General features: G+C 41.1%; 2 protein-coding genes across 8 annotated transcripts in view; both read right to left on the bottom strand.

Moving 5' to 3' along the window:
* Positions 1-13,297, bottom strand: part of hyal1 (hyaluronidase 1) — a 38,106-nt gene extending 24,809 nt beyond the window's left edge. For 2 of the 6 annotated variants that reach the window (XM_081718402.1, XM_081718403.1), the window contains exons 1-4: positions 12,989-13,176; positions 11,700-12,620; positions 11,480-11,569; positions 10,402-10,535 (exon numbers count right to left, since the gene is read on the bottom strand). In XM_081718402.1, coding sequence (XP_081574528.1) covers positions 10,402-10,535; positions 11,480-11,569; positions 11,700-12,620; positions 12,989-13,027 — 1,184 coding nt within the window. In that variant the 5' untranslated portion in view covers positions 13,028-13,176. The other 4 variants (XM_081718400.1, XM_081718401.1, XM_081718398.1 and 1 more) reach the window with 4 other exon arrangements.
* A 742-nt stretch (positions 13,298-14,039) lies between these two features.
* Positions 14,040-18,242, bottom strand: hyal2a (hyaluronidase 2a). 2 transcript variants are annotated; one of them, XM_081718201.1, is made up of 4 exons: positions 17,832-18,242; positions 16,454-17,527; positions 15,429-15,518; positions 14,040-15,296 (listed from the first exon to the last, which is right to left on the bottom strand). In XM_081718201.1, the coding sequence occupies exons 1-4, from the start codon at positions 17,838-17,840 to the stop codon at positions 14,913-14,915; spliced, it is 1,557 nt and encodes a 518-aa protein (XP_081574327.1). In that variant the 5' UTR covers positions 17,841-18,242; the 3' UTR covers positions 14,040-14,912. The 2 variants fall into 2 exon arrangements, with proteins under 2 accessions (XP_081574327.1, XP_081574328.1); XM_081718202.1 differs by having other exon boundaries at positions 16,454-17,432; positions 17,832-18,205.
* Between the last annotated feature and the right edge of the window lie 711 nt (positions 18,243-18,953).

The raw sequence follows: 18,953 nt of genomic DNA, 5'->3' as shown, positions 1-18,953 counted from the left end.
ACAAGTGCTAATTTTAGATAATTCATCTTCTTTCCTGATAAGTGGTGCAATGCCACATACCAGCTCATACCAGATTTCTGGAAATGTTCTGGAAATTGCAGTTGCACCATTGCTGCACTTTACATGGGTTAAGACTACGGTATCCAAAACAAATATGCCACAGTAAACCTAATTTATCTTCCTTATATGTGTAAAGATAATAAGGAGAGTTCTAAGGGTTATTAGAATAACTACTTCTCTACATATGGGTAGACGTAACTTGTAATTATCTCATTATTTTCATGTAGGGCCAAGCCATTGTCATCAACCTGCATACATGAAAAAAGAAGGTACTACTAGGTGGTGACTAATTTAAATAACAATTAGGTTATACTGATTTTCAAAACCTGGCCTCCTCAGTGTCAAAATATTTAATAATATTGATAGCCAATGGCTTTCAGTAATGATACAACTTAGAAGTCTTACACCTTGACTTGATGAATATGCCTTATCTTGATCAGGGACTAAAGAAAAACACTCAGCATGGTTGACCAGACCAACTGAATGAGAATCTTCAGGCCAGCATACTAGGAAATCCTGCAGTCTAATATACATGAATCGTTCTTTACTTAGTGATCTTCATTAATTGACTTTTTCCTATAATAAAATAAATGGCAGAGGATTCTCAGTAAAGAGGAAGACAGAAAAAGAGAAGAGACAGAGATAGAGAGATATCCCATTAGTTGCGCTTGGCAGACTTCACCTGTTCAGAAAAACCATCTCAATTATGAACTGGCAATAAAAGATGGGTTGCCAGATTGAAGCGGCCTTCTTCCCTCTATACGAAAGGGTTGGACGCACATGAGTTGCCTCCAAGAAGGGAGTGATAAAGAAGGAGGGAGGAGCAGACAGGACTGCAGACAGAAATGTCTCAGCAGGTGCTGGAGGAGACAGCACCTGGAGGAGAAACCAAGGGAGGCCATTTCAGCAAAGCTTGCATGACAAGGCAGCACTGACTATGTGGACCATAAGACTATAAATAATGCACTGTAGGTATCCATGTTTCAGGAGGACTTCACCAGTCTTTAAACAGGAAAATCTGTGCCTTTTTCATGATGCAAGAAAAATAAACAGATATAGCAGTATATCGGTGCTTCATTTAGTTCTTGAATTAGCTCTCTGCTCTGCAAATTTGACTTGGAGTCAAAAACATGGTATCAGAAAAATGCAGACAGCAGTGTCCTGGTTGCACAGTAGCTCACTGTACAGATGCATTGGGTTCCAATAACCTGAGGCTTTGGTACATCTCCCAAGGTAGAACCTATGTTGTAGCACAATGTAGCAAAGCATTTTGGTAGTTGTAGTATCTAGAATTTATAGTGAATTCTTCAGGAAAGATGAATTTCTCAAGTTCTAAAAGATCAAATAATCATGCATGCACTACTGCATTTGAGAATGCTGATCTATTCTAAAGCAGTCCTGAAAAACCGTAGAAGTTTAAGTTTTAAAGGTTACTCAGTTATATATGACAGGCAATTGAGTTTTGAAAAGTAACTGAGTCATATTTGACATCTAAGTGATGACTAGGTCATGAATACACATGCAGGTTGCTATTTTTCTGATGTCTGCATTGTGCTGTTTTTAATACTGCATTTCTAATGTCTGCGCTTTGTGTTGTCTAAGGGAAGCGGTGACAGTCATGCCGAACAGTGTAATCATTCTGCTCGGTGAGGCTGCACCAAAGATTTGAAATGATCTACACTGGTTTACTCCACTTCATGAAACCTCTAATGCACAAATTTGCACAGTATTCCAAAAGGATGTTATAAAAGCAACAAATTAAGAAATGGTACATGGGGTGTTCAGATGCAGAATTTACCCCATGACATGGCTTCAGTTCAGACTGCTACCTTGGTGTGTAAACATGGTGCGCTTCTCAATTATCCTGACAATTTATAGGATAATATGCACATATAAGGTTAAAGTGATCTTTAAACTTGACAGTTTGCTACAGCAACCCAGAGATAGCAACAGAAACAAATTATAGCTTCCAACTTTAACCTGCTACCATTTACATATTGTTCTAAGTGTTTCATTGATACGATGGCCTACATGAATAGCCCCTAAAGTGTTGGATTACACTGAAACCAAAATGAATTATTTGAGATTTTCTGTGAAAACGTAATCCTCCAAACACATTGTGTCTGTAACTCCAGTGCCATGGACAGTATTGCATTTCTACTAAGCACAGTGCTCCAGTACTTCACTACACATAATGAAAGTAGCTTGAGACATCCCAAATATGACATGTAGGTTCATCAGCATTTCTAGAAACATTCGCCCTCTGCTCCTCCTTTCACTAATTCAATTTGATCAAAGTGTCCACTGAAAGACATATTACCCTCAATATGACATTCTCTCTCTTTATATAACATTTGTCTAGCTAGGTATAGCCTAATAGCAATGCCAGGAAGATAATACTTTACAGTAACAAGCTCTAAAAAATAAAAACGTCCTCATTAACTGATAGGTTGATAATGATTGTTAGTTATTATATATTTGTTTTATAGTCATTAATGAATGCTAGCACAGAGTGGTGTTTATGTCAGAACAAGAAGGCCTATTATAAAAGCTGGTTTAATGGTTTACTAACATTGTTAATAGCCACAATTTTAGCTAAAGGGTTTACTTGTAACACATTCATAGCAGCACGCGACATATTAAGAGAGCCACACACAATTTTAAGATGATTGCTATGGTCTCCTTGGAAGGCTGCTTAAGATTAAAATGCCTTATTTCCATGTGTTACTGCATGGTTATTATACTGTGTTATTACCTTATGGAAAATGTAGTACCTGTAGTGAAGCAGAGTGCTAATGTTTGTGTTGCGTAGTTCTGCTCAACAATCCAGGTTAAAATAGAAGTTATTAAGGCTTTTATTTCAACTTTTTACCCACATGATTATAGTGAGGCATGGAAACATTTTACTGAGGCATGTGCTCCACTAAATTGGGAATAGAGACACCCTGTATTACAAGCTGTTTTTTATGAAGAAGCTGTTTTTATGAAAAATTCAGCTGTTTGTTACCTCACAATGTTCTGTTTTCTCAGCCATATTAAAAATAAGTTTGTCTCCATCTCTCTGTCTAAATGGAGACCACTGCTGGTTAATTTGGATTTTAATTGATACTGTCATCATTTTGAACTGAAATGTAATATTCAAAACACCTTAATACCTTAATAACACCTTAATAACACTATATCAACTCAATACCTTAATAACACCTTAACACCATAATTACATATTAATTACACATAAATAACACCTTAACACCTTAATAATACCTTAATAACACCTTAATTACATCTTAATACCTTAATAGCATATTAATAACACCTTAACACTGTAATAACACCTTATTAACACCTTAACACCCTGATTAACACTGAAACCACATGGTGTTGTTGTTTTTTTTCTTTTATGGAATTGTTTTATACATTTATAATAAGTCCATAAGTTTGTTTTCCCCAACATGTACCATTTAATATTTAAGTTCATAAAGGAAATAGCTAAAAGCTAAATTTAAAAAAAAAGTCTCGAGCCAGTTATTACAGTTTTAACTAAACATTTTTCTGTTTCGTGTCTCTCAGTTGACTTTTTACAAAAGACTCTTTCTTTTGACAATTTTCAGACAAATAGCTAAAGGGAACTTCATTGTAATGAGACTTCATCACAAAGGAGACTTGAGCAGAAGTGTTGTAACGTAGACTGATGATGTTAAAGCTTTCTCTGGCTTTCTCTGTCAGTAACAATATAGACCTCCTCTCCTTTCTCTCTTGACATCTAAATCCTCTCTGATGTAATTTTACTTCTCAGTAACCTATACCTTTGAGCCCATGTTCTCAATACCATGAAAAACTTTTACAAACAGATTTATGGAAAAATGGACACATTTTCCAGACCTAGTGGGGGCCCATTTTTCAAAAAGCACCTATTAAGTCCCCTATGTAGAAATTCAGGTCTTGAATGCTTATTTTGAAGGTAATGTAAATGTGTGTGTGTGTGTGTGTGTGTGTGTGTGTGTGTGTGTGTGTGTGTGTGTGTGTGTGTGTGTGTGTGTGTGTGTGTGTGTGTGTTGGGGGGTGGGTGGAGTCACAGAGTATTAGTGTCTCGGACCTGTGAAGGGAAAATAGCCCCAGGGCCAACCTCCAATGAAAACCTTTCAAATCCCGTTATGTCGTCCCCGCCCCCAATCCTAGCCCATCCCACTATTGAGGCAGATAATGTGCTTGAGTAAAGGTTACAACATACCCTGACATTTCTGCTGAAACCCAGCTACGAGATTTTTAATATACTCACTGTATGTGCATGTTTGTGTGTGTATCTGTATGTGTGAGAGAGAGGGAGGGCCTGTATTAGTGTCAGGCTGGAAAAATGATATGCACTCTGAAAAAGAAAGAAAAAGAAATTTTGGGTGGCTCCTTTTTAAGTAAAAATACCTTACATTATAATAAATGGAGATAGTGAATACTAGATAGAAAGAAAGAAATACAGACATTTAAAGTTTGCTCATAGTTCTTCTAAACTGAACAGAAGAGCTGAATGTTGAAAGATTTATTTTCATTAGCAGAAAAGGCTGAATCTCCCAGAATGAAATTAAGGAAAATGATAAGAGTGGAGAGAAGTCACTGCTTGACTAAAAGAATAACAAGACGATGCTCTGAGAAATATGCAAACAAAGAAATGAGAAGCCCTCTAATCTCATATGCTCTAATGGCATGTACATGTGTGTGCAGTTCTCTGTGTGGTATGAGTTTGCTCTAGGTCTGAACGACACATCCAGGCAGCTGAGTCTACTCAACCACCTCAAGCACTATGGCATGAAATGACCAGAGAAATCAGAACATCTCCTGCTTTCACTGTCACGTTAATGCAAGCTTGTCTTTCTCTCCTCCAATTTTTCACACTTCATTCCAGGTCATTAAATACAAGAAGCAGATGTCTTGGTTGAAGCTTAACATCAGAAGCAGCAATTTCCAGATAAATAACCAAGAACCATACAAACAAATGACTCCAGTATAAATAACAAAAAAATAGAAATGCAAATAATAATGCAAATAATAATAATAAAGTAAAAATAATCTTCAAATATTGAGGCATCTGGTTAAAAGCTTCCCTCATGCTCAAATTGGCCAGCATATAGCTTTTTAGTAACCGTGTCACCGTGGGCTGATTGGACACTCTCACTACCCACTCCTTTATACAGATAAATTATAATCCATTATAAAAAAAGGGCAGTTTCATCTGCTTCTCTTGCAAGTGCAATCAGCATTCGCCCACATCTAAGTGACCGCCGTGTCACTTCTATTCGGTGCAGAGGCAGCCCAACGGGCACTGAAGCGGCTCGGTGATGATAGCGAACACAGTTCTTCCCCGCTATCCAATTTATTAGCCAGATTAGTGCAAGGAGAGAAAATGTTTATTCAAAATGAATAAACGGTGTGAGATTTTAAAAATAATTCTGAACTTGGTTATGAGCACATGCTGAAGAAATCTCATTTAAATTAATTATAACAGAAACAATAACAACAACAACAACAACAACAATTGAATCTGAAATGGAATACCTGTGAATGCTATTGCAAGGGGAGTGGGTGTTTATGTTTACAGCCAATGAATTTGTGTTTTTGCATATTAATTAATTGTTAATGTGAAATCTGTCAATAACATGTCATTGCTTGATTATCCACGTTGAGGTAATTGATGTCAAGTTACATCTATGCATGTATGTATAAGATACCCCTGTGAACAAGGCTATGTGCCTTTCCATCTAACAATGCAAGACCAGACACCTTTTAAGAGCAATTGATTGGGTGTTGCTGAAAGGATATGGTCCTTTGTGAGCCATTGATTGGTCTGCACAGAGCAGAGAGGCCTCCTGATGGTGATTGATTGGTCAAAGTAATTTTTCTCCTGGATGACCAGCAGTCAGACTATGTCTTTTGTAAGGAGTTTTCCAGGAGGTCTGCACGTGTGTGGCTGTCTTTTTCTAAATCTAAATAGGGTTTAGATATGAGAGGTGGTGCAGTCAGAGCTGTCCTTGACAGTATGAGGTACATGTGACACTGTGTCAGGTCACTTCTCATCAAAAAGACCACAGTTAGCTGACATTTCTATCCAAAGCAACTTACAACTATGACAGAGTACAACTTGAGCAATTGAGGGTTAAGGCCCTTGCTCAGGGGTCCAACAGTGGCACCTTGGAAGGCATTGGGCTTGAACCCACAACCTTCCAGTTACAAGTCAAGTATCGCTACCAATACCACATTAGAGTGTAGATAGCAAACCCCAGGAGGAATGAGAACACACACTCATACACCCACCCACAAAAAAACTTTTCAAATACCAGTCAAGCTTCAATATATTTTGAGTCATAAAACATGCTAATTAGCTCAATGATTTGTGGAGGGCAAATGAAATATATGAGTTGTAATAAGTACAAATTCACTCTAGATATTGATGTGAAATGACTAGTAATATGGAGAGTAGTTTGTCATACTGGCATCCTGAACTGGGACATTCTTATACTAGAATGTGCAAGGCAATATTGATACTTATACTACAGTGGATACACTACAGATATGCCAATTCTTAATCAGGAGATGAGAAGAGCATTAACTTTGAACAGTGTAAAGCTATGCTTATTAATACATCTTAAACAATGATGCAATTTAAGTTATTCACTCAAATATATCAGTGGCATACTCTGGCCAAGACCACATACTGTAAGTCTTTTTGCAGTAACCATTTACTGGTACCTAGAGCATGATGATGCATATGCCATGGACCCATCTAGTCTAACCAGTCCGTAGGCTGGAAAGGGTGTGTGTGTGGGGGTGTTTCAGTGGAGACTTTTCACACTTCAAATCCACCCCCCCACCCCCAAAAAGGTCTCCATCTGAAAGGCTCATAATCAGAGGACAGAGTGGAAACTTACACTCAGCACTACTACAGGACTGAAAGCCTTCGTGCATAGGTGCAATCAGCGGCCAGCGCACCAACGCCTTCAGCTCTCACTCTCTCCAAGGGCACATGGCACACGCATAACGAAGCCTTTCTAAAAAGCCGGGAGCTAGCTAGGGGGGTGGGGTTGGGTTATGGCACAGAGGTCACATCACCAGAGGGGCTGAGACAGCTGCGAACAGCTGCATGCAGTGCCTGGGGAGGAAGGCCAAACTAGTGGGGGAGGTGGGGCAGGAGGACGGACACGGCAGCAGCCAAAAGGGATCGTGCCTCTCGGACAGTTGTCTTGGGAGTGGCGTTCCAGGTTGGAAGCAGATAAAGAAGGTGTGGGGGGAGAGGAAATGGAAAACAGGCAACACCCGTCCATTATCAGCATCCACACCCGCTTATCGCAGCAGGCGTGCCTCTTTGGGTCAATCCAATCGGTTCTTAGGGTATGGAAGTGAGACGGAATTTAATGGCCTTCGTTTACCTTATCTCCGGGAATGAGAATGAGGATCTTCTCACAATCATCACGCAGAGTCGCCAAAATACTATTTATGTTTCATTTTATTCTGTTATTGAAATGGCCATTTTAAACATAATGCGATTCTACCTGGATATTTTTTACTTACTGGCAAACATCACCATGCTTAGAAACTGCTTAGAAAATGGCCTAATTTCCTGTCTATGAACAGATTTGCCTTTGATGTATGTAACGCATTCATTCAAACCTTTGGCGATATCAGCTGAACAGCAGTTTAACTTGACCTATATCGTGGTCACAGCATCTCAGCCATGTTTGGTTACATCTTCTGGGTGACTTTGCTATTACACACTAGGCCCATCAAAAGAGAATGTCCCATCCCAACACTAGGTAGGTGGCTAGCGATTCATTCAATTAGGTGCGGTGGAGTGGGGTTGGAAGTATGTAGGGAGCAATCTATAAGAGAAGGATCGATGGTCACTGCCTTAGGGCCTAGGTGGTGTTTACACAGCTGAATAAAAATTGTGACAGAGGTCGTAGTTCAGTACAGGGGAGCTCACTCTCAACACATTTTAATGTTTTCCTTGCTCCAACACATATGGTCCCCTAGGCATGTATCTAAATATTCTAGTGTATTTCTAGCTGATAACATATCTAGGTCAATTTATAGCTTCCTCAATGCATATACATTGCAGTGAATCAGTCCCTAACTGCTCAAGAAACCAGATGACATATTCCAGGGCACCCCACCTTTCTTACAGAAGTCCCATTTGCTGAAATATACAGTCAGGCTTATCAGGAAGGTTGTGAAAGCACAGGCAAAAAGTCCAGATATGTTTGTTGCTCTTGATCTTAAATCTCTAGACCAGTTTCAATGTCTAGGGGCACAAGGCTCTGACATTTCTGTGGCAAGTTGTACACTGGAGAGAATGCATCTCAGTGATAAATGTGACAGAAGTAAGACTTCTGTTCAAACTGTCCGTACACTCTGAATGGTAACAGATCCAGTGGACACAATGGTCTGGAAATCAAGGCTTCCTTTGAGCTTTGAGCCAGATCAGAAAGCAGTTAAGAGCCAAGTAAGTAGGAACTGTACCAAACAATTGCATAACCTCACTCACTAATTCAGTACAATGATTGGGTGGAAAAAGCTGACAGCTGTTAGAAACCAAGAAAGCACAACAGTTCAACACCTCCAGCCTAGAGCCTCTGAAGGCTTCAGCTGGTATTAAGATCTACATACAAATTAGTTTATGCCAAAATTAGATTTTTATAGCATTGTACCAGATAGACAGAAAGGGGGCTAGCCCCCTCCCCCCATATTAACATGCAAGTGATGTTTTTCACCATACTTGCAATGAAAATTTTAGTACATGCAGATGTACACCACAGCTGAAGATAAGCATAAATACCTAATGCACCCAGACAATTACAAATAGATACATTTAAACAGCGGTTATACTGCTAATGTATGATAAGTCCTTTAGGGTCCTCTGGGTCAATTTATTGCAACATAAGAGCCAAAAACATTTTTCATGCAAGTGATCCTAGTATTGGACCTCAGTCATCGGTTTGATTCCTATAACTTGTGAAGTCTCTTATGTAGAGTGAAATCTGACCTTTGAGAAACTCTAGGATATTATTTATATAATATATATATATATAGAGTCTTTTTTTCAGTCCAGATCAGTCTACACTCTGCCATAGTCCCCCGGTCACTGCTCTCTAACGATGCCCAACAGTAAAACTACTGGCTGAGCCTTACTGAATATAATAGATTGCCAAAATTAAAATGGCAGTAAAGAAAGAACGCCAACAAAATTGTTTTGCTATACATTTAGCGCCATCTAGCGGCGATGCAAGGGGTATACGCCTATGGACCTGTGGTAGATGAAATACAGGGAAAACCCTGAAGGGGCCGGGGGCTGGGGTGACGACGACGACGACGACGACAACAGCTGTGTACATTCTGAAAGCAAACTATAATAGTAACAAAATAGGAAAATCATTTTAAAAAATAAACTAAAAAAAAGGGTAACAAAAGAAGGGTAACAAAAGAACCTACTACAAATCTGAAAGCCACAAACAAATGGGCAGTTTAATTAGAACAGCATTTCTAGATTACATAAAATGTTGATTATATAAAATCAATTTATTTTTAAATTAAAAAACAAGCATGCTAAAAATGTGACTGTCACACTTCACCGTTAGAAATTACTATTCATTTCTACAGGTCACTTGACATTGACATGCTTCTTGTGCCTCAGTATTTTTTATTTATTTTAAAAGGTGCATTTTTGTTATGGCTATGAATTTCATTATAAAGAATTTCTTACTGCATCTTGAAGATGACTGTGTGAGCCAACCCCTGTATACAACAGGCCTTCATGAGGCTATACAGTTCTAAGCATAGTGGGATGAATTCATTTTTGAGCTGCTATATGCCATAACAATAAAAAGGTAAGAAGTACCATCTTCAAATGGCCTTTTGTAACTGAAAAACATGTCAACTGCCTTTTGTTTTCTTTTTAAAATACAGTCAGAACCCTCAAGTTCAAATAGCCTAGCGTAGCTTTGCTTAAGGGCAAGCTATCCATGTCTTTCCATACGCAAATGATCAGATTTTGGCATTGGGTCATTACCCAGATGAAAACACTTCCAGTTTATAAAAGCCAGAAATTTGGCTGTTAATAACCCTAGGACCCTTATTCAGGTTGAATTGTTAAAAGGTATTGGATTCTCACAGTGATCCCCCTTCCAGCCTGGGAAACATTGGCACTTAAATGGCCCTGTGAAAGAACTCCTCTTCCCCATACCACTCCTCGCCCTCCTCTGCACTACATAGGACGGGCCTTCGGTGGGCCCGCCTGGAAGCTCCGCTCTGGGAATGATGACCCACAAGGTTGGGTCTAGATGTAGGTAGGCCACTGACCCTGGGTCTCGCCTGGCGCAACGGCCCCGAGACGAGCACAGGGCCTTGCTGCAGAGGAATGCCGCCTCGGTCACGTTCACGATGTATTGGCCCAGTGTAGTGTCCAGGTAGTCCTTCACGGCTTTACAGGTGCTCTGGAAAGTGAAGGAGAAGATTAAAGAAGCGTCTGCCTTACAGACAGGGACAGGAGGCTGTGTCCCATTACTCACACCTGCACCCTTTGTAGACACATGCCCATTTAGGTGTGCACGGGCATAGGGTCTCCCATTTCTTTAATGCTTCCCAGTGGGATGTTTTCACAAGTGCTATGAGCACTTGATGCGCCACACTGGCGGCTTTTACCCATTTCACTGCAATCCTGTGATGTTCCAACCAAAGGTGGCTATAAAAAGAGAGAGCATGAGAGCAACCTCTCCCAGATTAATATGGTTTTGAGGGTCACGTCAAAATTCTAAAATTGAGGGGGGAAAAAAAGCACTACTTACCGTTGTGATATTAAACACACAAGCCAGGCAATAAGGCTTTGGTAGATTTTGCATTATGACAGTTTACCATAACTGAAACTTGTGTTTTCTGTTATACATCATACTTCAAAACTGAATACATTTAAGCAAACTCACTCACGTGAACAAAATGACATGATAACTGAGTAATGTTTTTAATGTATAATGTGCTTTAGGTAATCTAGTAAAGCCTGTTCACCACTTTGTGAATGTTTATACCAAATGACTCACGATCTGGTGTTGCCCGTTTTTCCTGCAATGTTAAGGTTAAACAGAAAAGCTGGGCAGATGTATAGGCATAATTTCACACATCAGAAAGGCATGAAAGAAAAGAATGTGTGACTATAGCGACACTGCAAAAACTGATTTAAACAGGTGAAGGGATGCTAGACGAAGCGCGTCCCAAATCCGCTTTCAGTCCTCTGACACCTTGAACGGTTGCTCCACTTTTACTCTTTGATGACATCATAAAAGTATATGCTTCAAAGAGGACCTTAGGGACAAGAACTAAATGGAACTTAAAAATATATACATATACAATTAGGCACGAGTTCTCTTTTTTAATACTCTAATACCTTGCTCCGGGCGTAGAGTGAATCTCCCCACAGTACCACTCCTGCTGCTCCTAATGCAACACTCTCACCGATGGTATGAACCAGATCATCCTAGAATGCAAACATCAGTCAAAGGGCAGGGGGTAACTCATCACTTCAGTGGTTAAATTCATGGCAATTGTGCATGAATACTTTAGTGTTAACAATACATTATTTGCATGTTTTTGGGAGGGTTGCTGACCTGCGAAAGAAACTCCAGAGTGTAGGTATAGACAATCCGGGCATACGGAATAACAGATGGAGGGCTGAGGGTGACCTGCTCTCTTGCCCGCATACCCTCTAGGACGCGGTGTCGGGTGTACAGCAGAATTTCTCGGTCACGACCCCTAAGCCCCAGATCCAGGTAAATGTCAGGATATAGAGCTGTACTGGCATTCCATAGCCATGTCAGCTTGTTGTTCCTCTTCACTTCCAGAGGAGGGCACTCTCCGGTGTAGGTCTCATTCTTCTTGTATTGGTAGTTGTAGCAGCAAGGGAAGCCATAGAAGCCCCACAGTCCGCCCGGCCGTTCGGCACGGCCCAGCAGCAGGGTCTCCTCCATGAAGGCCCGAGCTGCCCCCTCAAAGTCTTTAATAGCCTGCGCCTCAACCTGCTTTGGTGGCCAGTGAGGGTGCTTGGCCCTAACCAGTTCCCGTGAGCCTTGCCAGTACACCTCCTTACTGGCCCAGTTCCGCTCCCACAGTGGCCGCCAACTCTCCCAGTCCACAACGGCCAGCCCTTGGAAGGTCCGCTCCGGGATGGCTTTCCGGATGTCAGAGTCTGCCTGTAACAGGTGAGCCCTCAGACTGCAGTTCTGAGGAACACCGCCGTGCACAGATTCATTCTGCTGAGTGTAGTGCGGGTAGAGGCCCAGCTGGTCTGAATAGAAGATGGTGACGTTACTGCCAACGAAGGTCTGGTTCTGGTTATAGATGATGTCAAAGACGCTCAGATCGAGGTCGATGCCATAGCGAGTCCCACAGCGCTCGGTGGGAGCATTCCACACCGTAAAGAAGGGGACCAAAGGCAAAGACTTGATTGGCTGGACCAAGACTGGACATATCATGAAAGTCAAAATGAAAACCAGAGAGCATGTCCAGTGCCCAACAGTGTCCATACCTGCCTGGGAATAATGAGACACACGGTGAAATTTTAGAAATGGAAAGAACATCTGCAGTTAAATGTGATGTGACCATTTAAATGTAAATTAAGGTGATAAGTATTCATTTCAAAACGAAACTTCAATGTTCAGAGTCTTTTAGAAGCAGCTGTAGGACATTAAAAGCAAATGGTCGTAGATTTCGTTGTCATAGATTACAGCTGCTGTTGTAAAAAGAACAACCACGTCAAGTTAATAGCCTAAACTTGTCAGCAAAATTAAGTAGCTTTGAAGATACTGTCATTCAACACGCATGCCATTCAAAAAAGTGTAAACTCTTGAATGCAAAGAGTTTGTGTAATTCCAAAAACATTTTAACTTTAGTACCATACAGTGCAATTCTGTCCGTGTGCGTCCAGACGTAAACGCATGACCTCCCGGTTATGTTATTTTCGTAAAAATATTTTAAGGGGAATACAGCTCAGAAATACGAGGGTTATCGAATTATCCGAAGGTATTAAAAGAATAAAACCGCTCTTTCCTATCTCTTATCCAAAACCAAACAAAGCGTTTAATAGAAAACAACTGCCTTACCTATATTTTAATACGCGGTGATTAGGCTATGCGTTAGACGCGGTTGCTTAGCATGCTTACTCGTGACTCCCAAACTGCTTCGAAAAGAGGAACAACTCCCTAGCCACCGCAAACAGGGCGGAGTGTAGCGAGAGGGCGGAGTTGTGAGAAGCAAAAGCAGAAAACGCTCCCCATGTGAAACATTTCCGAATAATTGGGATTGAGGCGTCCCCCCTCCCTCCCCAACAAACCCATTAAGTTTAATTGAGACTTAAATTGTTTTAAGATCACCCGCTTTAATCTGTCAGTGATATGTGTGCCCGGCTTCCAGAAACACTAAATTGTTGAGTTAAATATTAAATTAATATTGTAACCTAATTATCTTTATTTTATAAGTGGGCATTAAAATGTTCATCTGAATCATCTATTTATAAAGACTAAAAGAACATCTTGTGGCAGCTGTAGTTTGAATTCAAACACTGTTACCGTATTCATCAGCCATATGCAGGTCAGATCCTTGTATGGCTCATTTTGACTGCAACAGCCAAAGAAAAATTCCCAATAAGATCTACCAACGGACACAAATATAGCTCCTTGGCATGTGGAGCCCTGTAATTGTGGGTTGGCGCCATACAGATGTTTGTTCTTTGTAAAACAGACCTACGTATTACAGTTTCGTAAGAGCTTCTTTTATGTCTTCATTCGTCTCAGTTTAATACCATATTAAACCTATGACGGCACTTGTACTTAAAAAATAAATACTGGTACATGTGGTTCCAGTCTGGTAATATTGTCAACAGAAGTTGCCACTATTGTCCATTTGTTTTTGAGAAAACTGGTTACAAATAATCACTGCTCTTTCATCTAATGTCTACCAGGTGCCTAAAAAAGACATTTATTAAATAGAACAAAAAGGAGACATTTAACACTGTAAATGTTCATTTTGCCATGGTTTGACCTGAACAGACAGCAGTTGGTTCACCCCAGATATTCCACAGAAACAAAAGAAAAGGCCAACACGGGGCATCCCAAAGTACAGCATGTTTTGTACGAGAGAGAGAACAAGAGACTAAGAATGTAAACCTAAAAAACAGCAACAGTACTCCTTTAGTAGTAGTCTTTTGGTAAATTAGTGATAGTCTCACCACCTTACAGCAACACAAAATATAAAATATAACACAAAATATAAACGCAACATATAAAATATAAAAATATAACGTGTCTTGGCATGTGAGATGCTGCTTCACTCATTCAATCGGAATCAGAGAATATTTCTACACTACCCCATAAAGATAAAAGTGCATCACTTAGGAGCACCACTATCTGTAATTATAGAGAAATACTGTTATTATGCTCAATATCTTCAATTTCCTTCAGCTGATGATGGCGTCCCTAGTGGATCCATAAATGTGACAAACAAAAGTGCATATTTAAACTTAAGAGTTTTGCTTTGAACACTAGCATTCACAATCAAACCTGAATTTCACAATGCATAGCAAATTTCAATGCACATATCTTCCATACTGCACATTCTGTCTACAGTGCTCCAAAATAACATTCGTACGATGTAGCACTGATATTATAATACAACAACCACATAAAACACATGTGAAAGAGGCGCAGGCAATGATACAGCAAAGTGGCTTCAAGAGCACACTGTATAGTGTTATAAAAACATAAGTGTTTAAATCTCTACAGCAGTATGTGAGTGTCCGTCATGCACTGAGCTCAGCTTATTCAGCCTCATACAGTGAGCAGCAGTGGCAAAAGGCAGAACAACAACGCTGCCTGCCGTCTGTTTCCCCTCCCCTTCTGCTGCAGGGGGTCCTGAAGCTCACAGCTGTCCCCCTGGTAGCCACTAAAGCACTGGCACACAAAGTCCTCCTTCATACTCTTGAGCTCCTCTGCACCCATTTGGCCCCTGACAGCCAGTTGGCTCTCCTGGGCCACTATGGTGTAGCTCCGGGGGTTGAGGTGCAGGTACGTGTCCGTGTCGGGCCGTCGGCGCAGGCAGCGGCCTTGGGCGCTGCATGCGGAGCGGCTACACTGCTCGGCTGCCGTGGACACATTGAGGAGGTATCGGCCCAGCGGGCCACGCAGGTACTGGTCAAGACTGGAGCAGCTGGCCTAGGTGGGAGGTGGCAGGAGAAAGACAGAAAGAATTGATTGTACTGATATTCCCAATTCACTCATCATCACTGACTTCATTGTGTTTTGAGTGTGAGCTGCGACATCACGAGCTAATGTGTGAATGCTTACGTTGCTTCTGGTGTAACTGGCATCTCCCCAGAGTATGATGCCAGCAGCTCCCAGTGCAACACTTTCTCCGATGGTGGACACTAGGTCAGTCTGCAGAGAGGAACCAATAAAAGAATCACGTTAACAAGTCTTTATTCCATTAATTGACCTTGCTTGGTAGTTCTTATTATATTCAGAAGTTACACAAACTATTTTAGTTGGTGACAATTTTGCATGTCTACTCTCACTTTAGTAAAGAAATAACCAGAGGAGTGGGAGGTGACGAAAGATTTGACCAGCACCCTTCCTGCATGCTCAAATGTAGGCACTCTCTCACACTCATTCATACATACATACATACATACATACATACATACATACATACATACATACATACATACATACATACTCACTCACTCACTCACTCACTCACTCACTCACACACACACACACACACACACACACACACACACACACACACACACACACACACACACACACACACACACACACACACACACACTCACTCACTCACTCACTCACTCACTCACACACACAATTATTTGAGAGGGAAAAGGCTGTTGGTGGAGATAAGGGGTGAAGGGGTTCAAGACCAGTGGAACAATTTAGAATATGAAAAATTCACAGAAGAGGATATTGCCATTTGAGAGTGAAATATGCATGTTAAAGTTTCAAAGTTGCACCTCCACACTCCAAAAAGCACATTTTACCTCCATTCAAAGAAACACGAGTGTAAATAAAAGTCATGCTGGAGTCTTTGTGTATCAAGAGCTTATATTCTAGTTCTGATCAAGCTAAACTCAGTGTAAAATGCTGATGTAAACCCACAAGAACAGTTACAATTACCCAAAATATTTTATCCACGGATTTCTGTTGTTGGGATCATATAAAGTTTCTACAATTACTACATCAGGCTTTTACAGTACTGGAAGGCCAGTACTGGCTTCAGTTCAAACCACTTTGTAGTGATGATACATTGTAAGTGTATGAGGAGTGAGAGTATATAATGGCATTGGCAACCTTACCTCAGTAAGCAGCTCCATCTCATTGGCATACGTGGGGCGGGTGTACACGAAAACCGGACGTGCAGGTCCCTCACCCAGTGACGCCACCCTCATTCCCTCCTTCACCCTGTTCCGGACGAATTGGCGAGCGAAAGGCGTGGAGCGGAGCACCGAGCCAATGTAGATGGATGGGAAGAGGCCTGTGCTTTCCGTCCACAGCCACTTCAGCTGGTCGTTCCGCGCCACCTCTGGGTCTGGACAGCGGCCCGTGTAGCTGTCCAAACTGTTGCGATAGTTGTGGTTGTAGCAGTCAGGAAAAAGATAGAAGCCCCACAGCTGGTTGGGCCGCAGGCTCTTGGCCAGCCGCAGGGTCTCCAGCATGAAAGTGCGACTCGACATCTCAAACTCCTGCTGGGCCACTTTGCTCACCTGGGTGTTCTCCCAGGTCGGGTTCTTCTTGGATACCAAGAGACGTGACTGGTTCCTGTAGATGTTCTTGGTGTCCCAGTTGCGGATCCACAGAGGACGCCATTCCTCCCAGTCTATGATAGCGAGGCCCCGTGCCGCTGGGTCATGAATATATTTCTCAATGCCGATGGGCATCCTCTCACGGTGATGAGAAAGGCTGGCGATTTGGGGAAGGCCACCATTAACTGGGGTGCCGTCCAATGCAAAGTATGGGTACAAGCCCAGGCGGTCTTTATTGAAAATGGTGAGGTCCTGTTTGGTGAAACCCTCATTGGTTGAAGCCACTATCTGGAACTGATCCAGCTGAAATCGAATGCCATGGCGGTGCCCGCAGTCCTCTGTGGGGGCATTCCAGGCTAAGAGCAAAGGCTTCTGAGGGTACAGAGGCCATCTTGTGGACTTCACATTTTGGGCGACAGCAACATAGTCCAAGACTAGTGGAAGCAGTACCCAGATTTTCCATTTAGACAGGAACCAGTTAGCCATGGCTTTTGTGATGAATTCACAATAACTGCCTTCCTTTTGTGACTTTCTGTTCAAAAGATAATAGGAACCGTTATATATTCTGGTTAACAATTCTACATTCCCAAAGCTGATAATTTTGTTCATTCGATGATCCAGATATGCCTATTTAAATTGAAACGAAGTTCATAAATAACCGGAAAGGGTCAAGTTTTAGTTTTATTATTTTGTTCTAAGAAAAGTTATTTCTTAACAACATAGTTATAACATATCAGATAATAATAATAATAATAATAATAATAATAATAATAAACATCTTTTATGTTCATAGCTCACGAAACGTCGCATTTCGATTTAACAGCCCGCAGAACGGGTGAAATTTTGATTTAAAAAGATTACTGAAAACAAGAATATGCATAGAAACCCAAATCTATAGCCTACATAGAAAAGACGAAAGAAAGAGACTTACCGCTAGCATCAAAATCAGAAAACATTCCCGGATAAACTATGTCCTTCAGTTATCTAAAAGCTGGAGTTAAGACACCACACTCTGACCGCGCACAACACTAACTCCTTGACACCGAAGTAAGAGTGACTCAAAATACGTCTTAAAACACTAAAACAAATAATAAAAAAAAATTTCGAAGTGTAATTTCTTTCTTAAGTAACTTCCTTTGTTTGAAAGTATTTTATTAATAGTAGTGCTGTACTGTAAGGTTTACTTTCGTCTGTCCCATTGATTGTCAGGATGGGGAGGGGCCAGATAAACGTTATATTTATAGTAGACTTTCAATGGGCGTGCTTTTCACAACGTCACGTGGACTTATGCTGCATAAACTAATGAAATGAATCCACGTGGAAGATGATCTCTTTAGCATCATGATGAACGGTTTCTTTTTTGACTCCTGAACATAAGATAACAGCCTGCCCACTGAACCTATTGCAAACACCAAATAACATACGTCATTACCAAGATTTGTCAATAAACCCACAATTAAATTAAATATTACATAAAAATTAATCATACTGGCTTTGTGTTCATTACATTTAAGTTACTGTTTTAATGTACATTAGTTTTTACAATGTTTGTATTAAACTAAGATAATTTTCTTAAACTGATGTGGATGCACACCAGAAATTTGAGTAAGCCTACAGAGTGAAGTGTGATTATTCACTGTCCTACAAATGAGGGATCTTTGGGGCAGGGGGTGTGGTGTGGAAGTCGGAAATCCTAAAGGGAGCACATGACAGGTAGGACATGAGATCACTGTTGGCCTGAACTGCTCCTGCTCTGGGCCAAGAATGACCTGTCTAGATCCCGTTATGCGATTTCTCCTTGATTCTGCTGACTCCCCTAGTGCTTCTGTATGTGGCCTGTGTGAGTGAGAGAGGCTTCCTTCCTCCCAACACTTCCCACTCACTCTGGAGTAGTGGCTTTACATCCCCGCTGCTCCCAAGCATGCCAGGCCAGGAAACCCTAACAAAGTGAGAGGAACTGAACTCACACACACCCTCTGCTACCCACACCCCATGAATGCAAACCCACCCATCCTTCCATGTCCGGAGAGGACAGGCTAATCATCTGCAATGC

The sequence above is a fragment of the Electrophorus electricus genome, chromosome 7, assembly GCF_041902795.1.
Source record: "Electrophorus electricus isolate QZ-2024a chromosome 7, ASM4190279v1, whole genome shotgun sequence".
In the NCBI taxonomy this organism is placed as follows: Eukaryota; Metazoa; Chordata; class Actinopteri; order Gymnotiformes; family Gymnotidae; genus Electrophorus; species Electrophorus electricus.
Note: the sequence above shows the minus strand (reverse complement) of the source record. Positions and strands in the feature narration are given on the sequence as shown.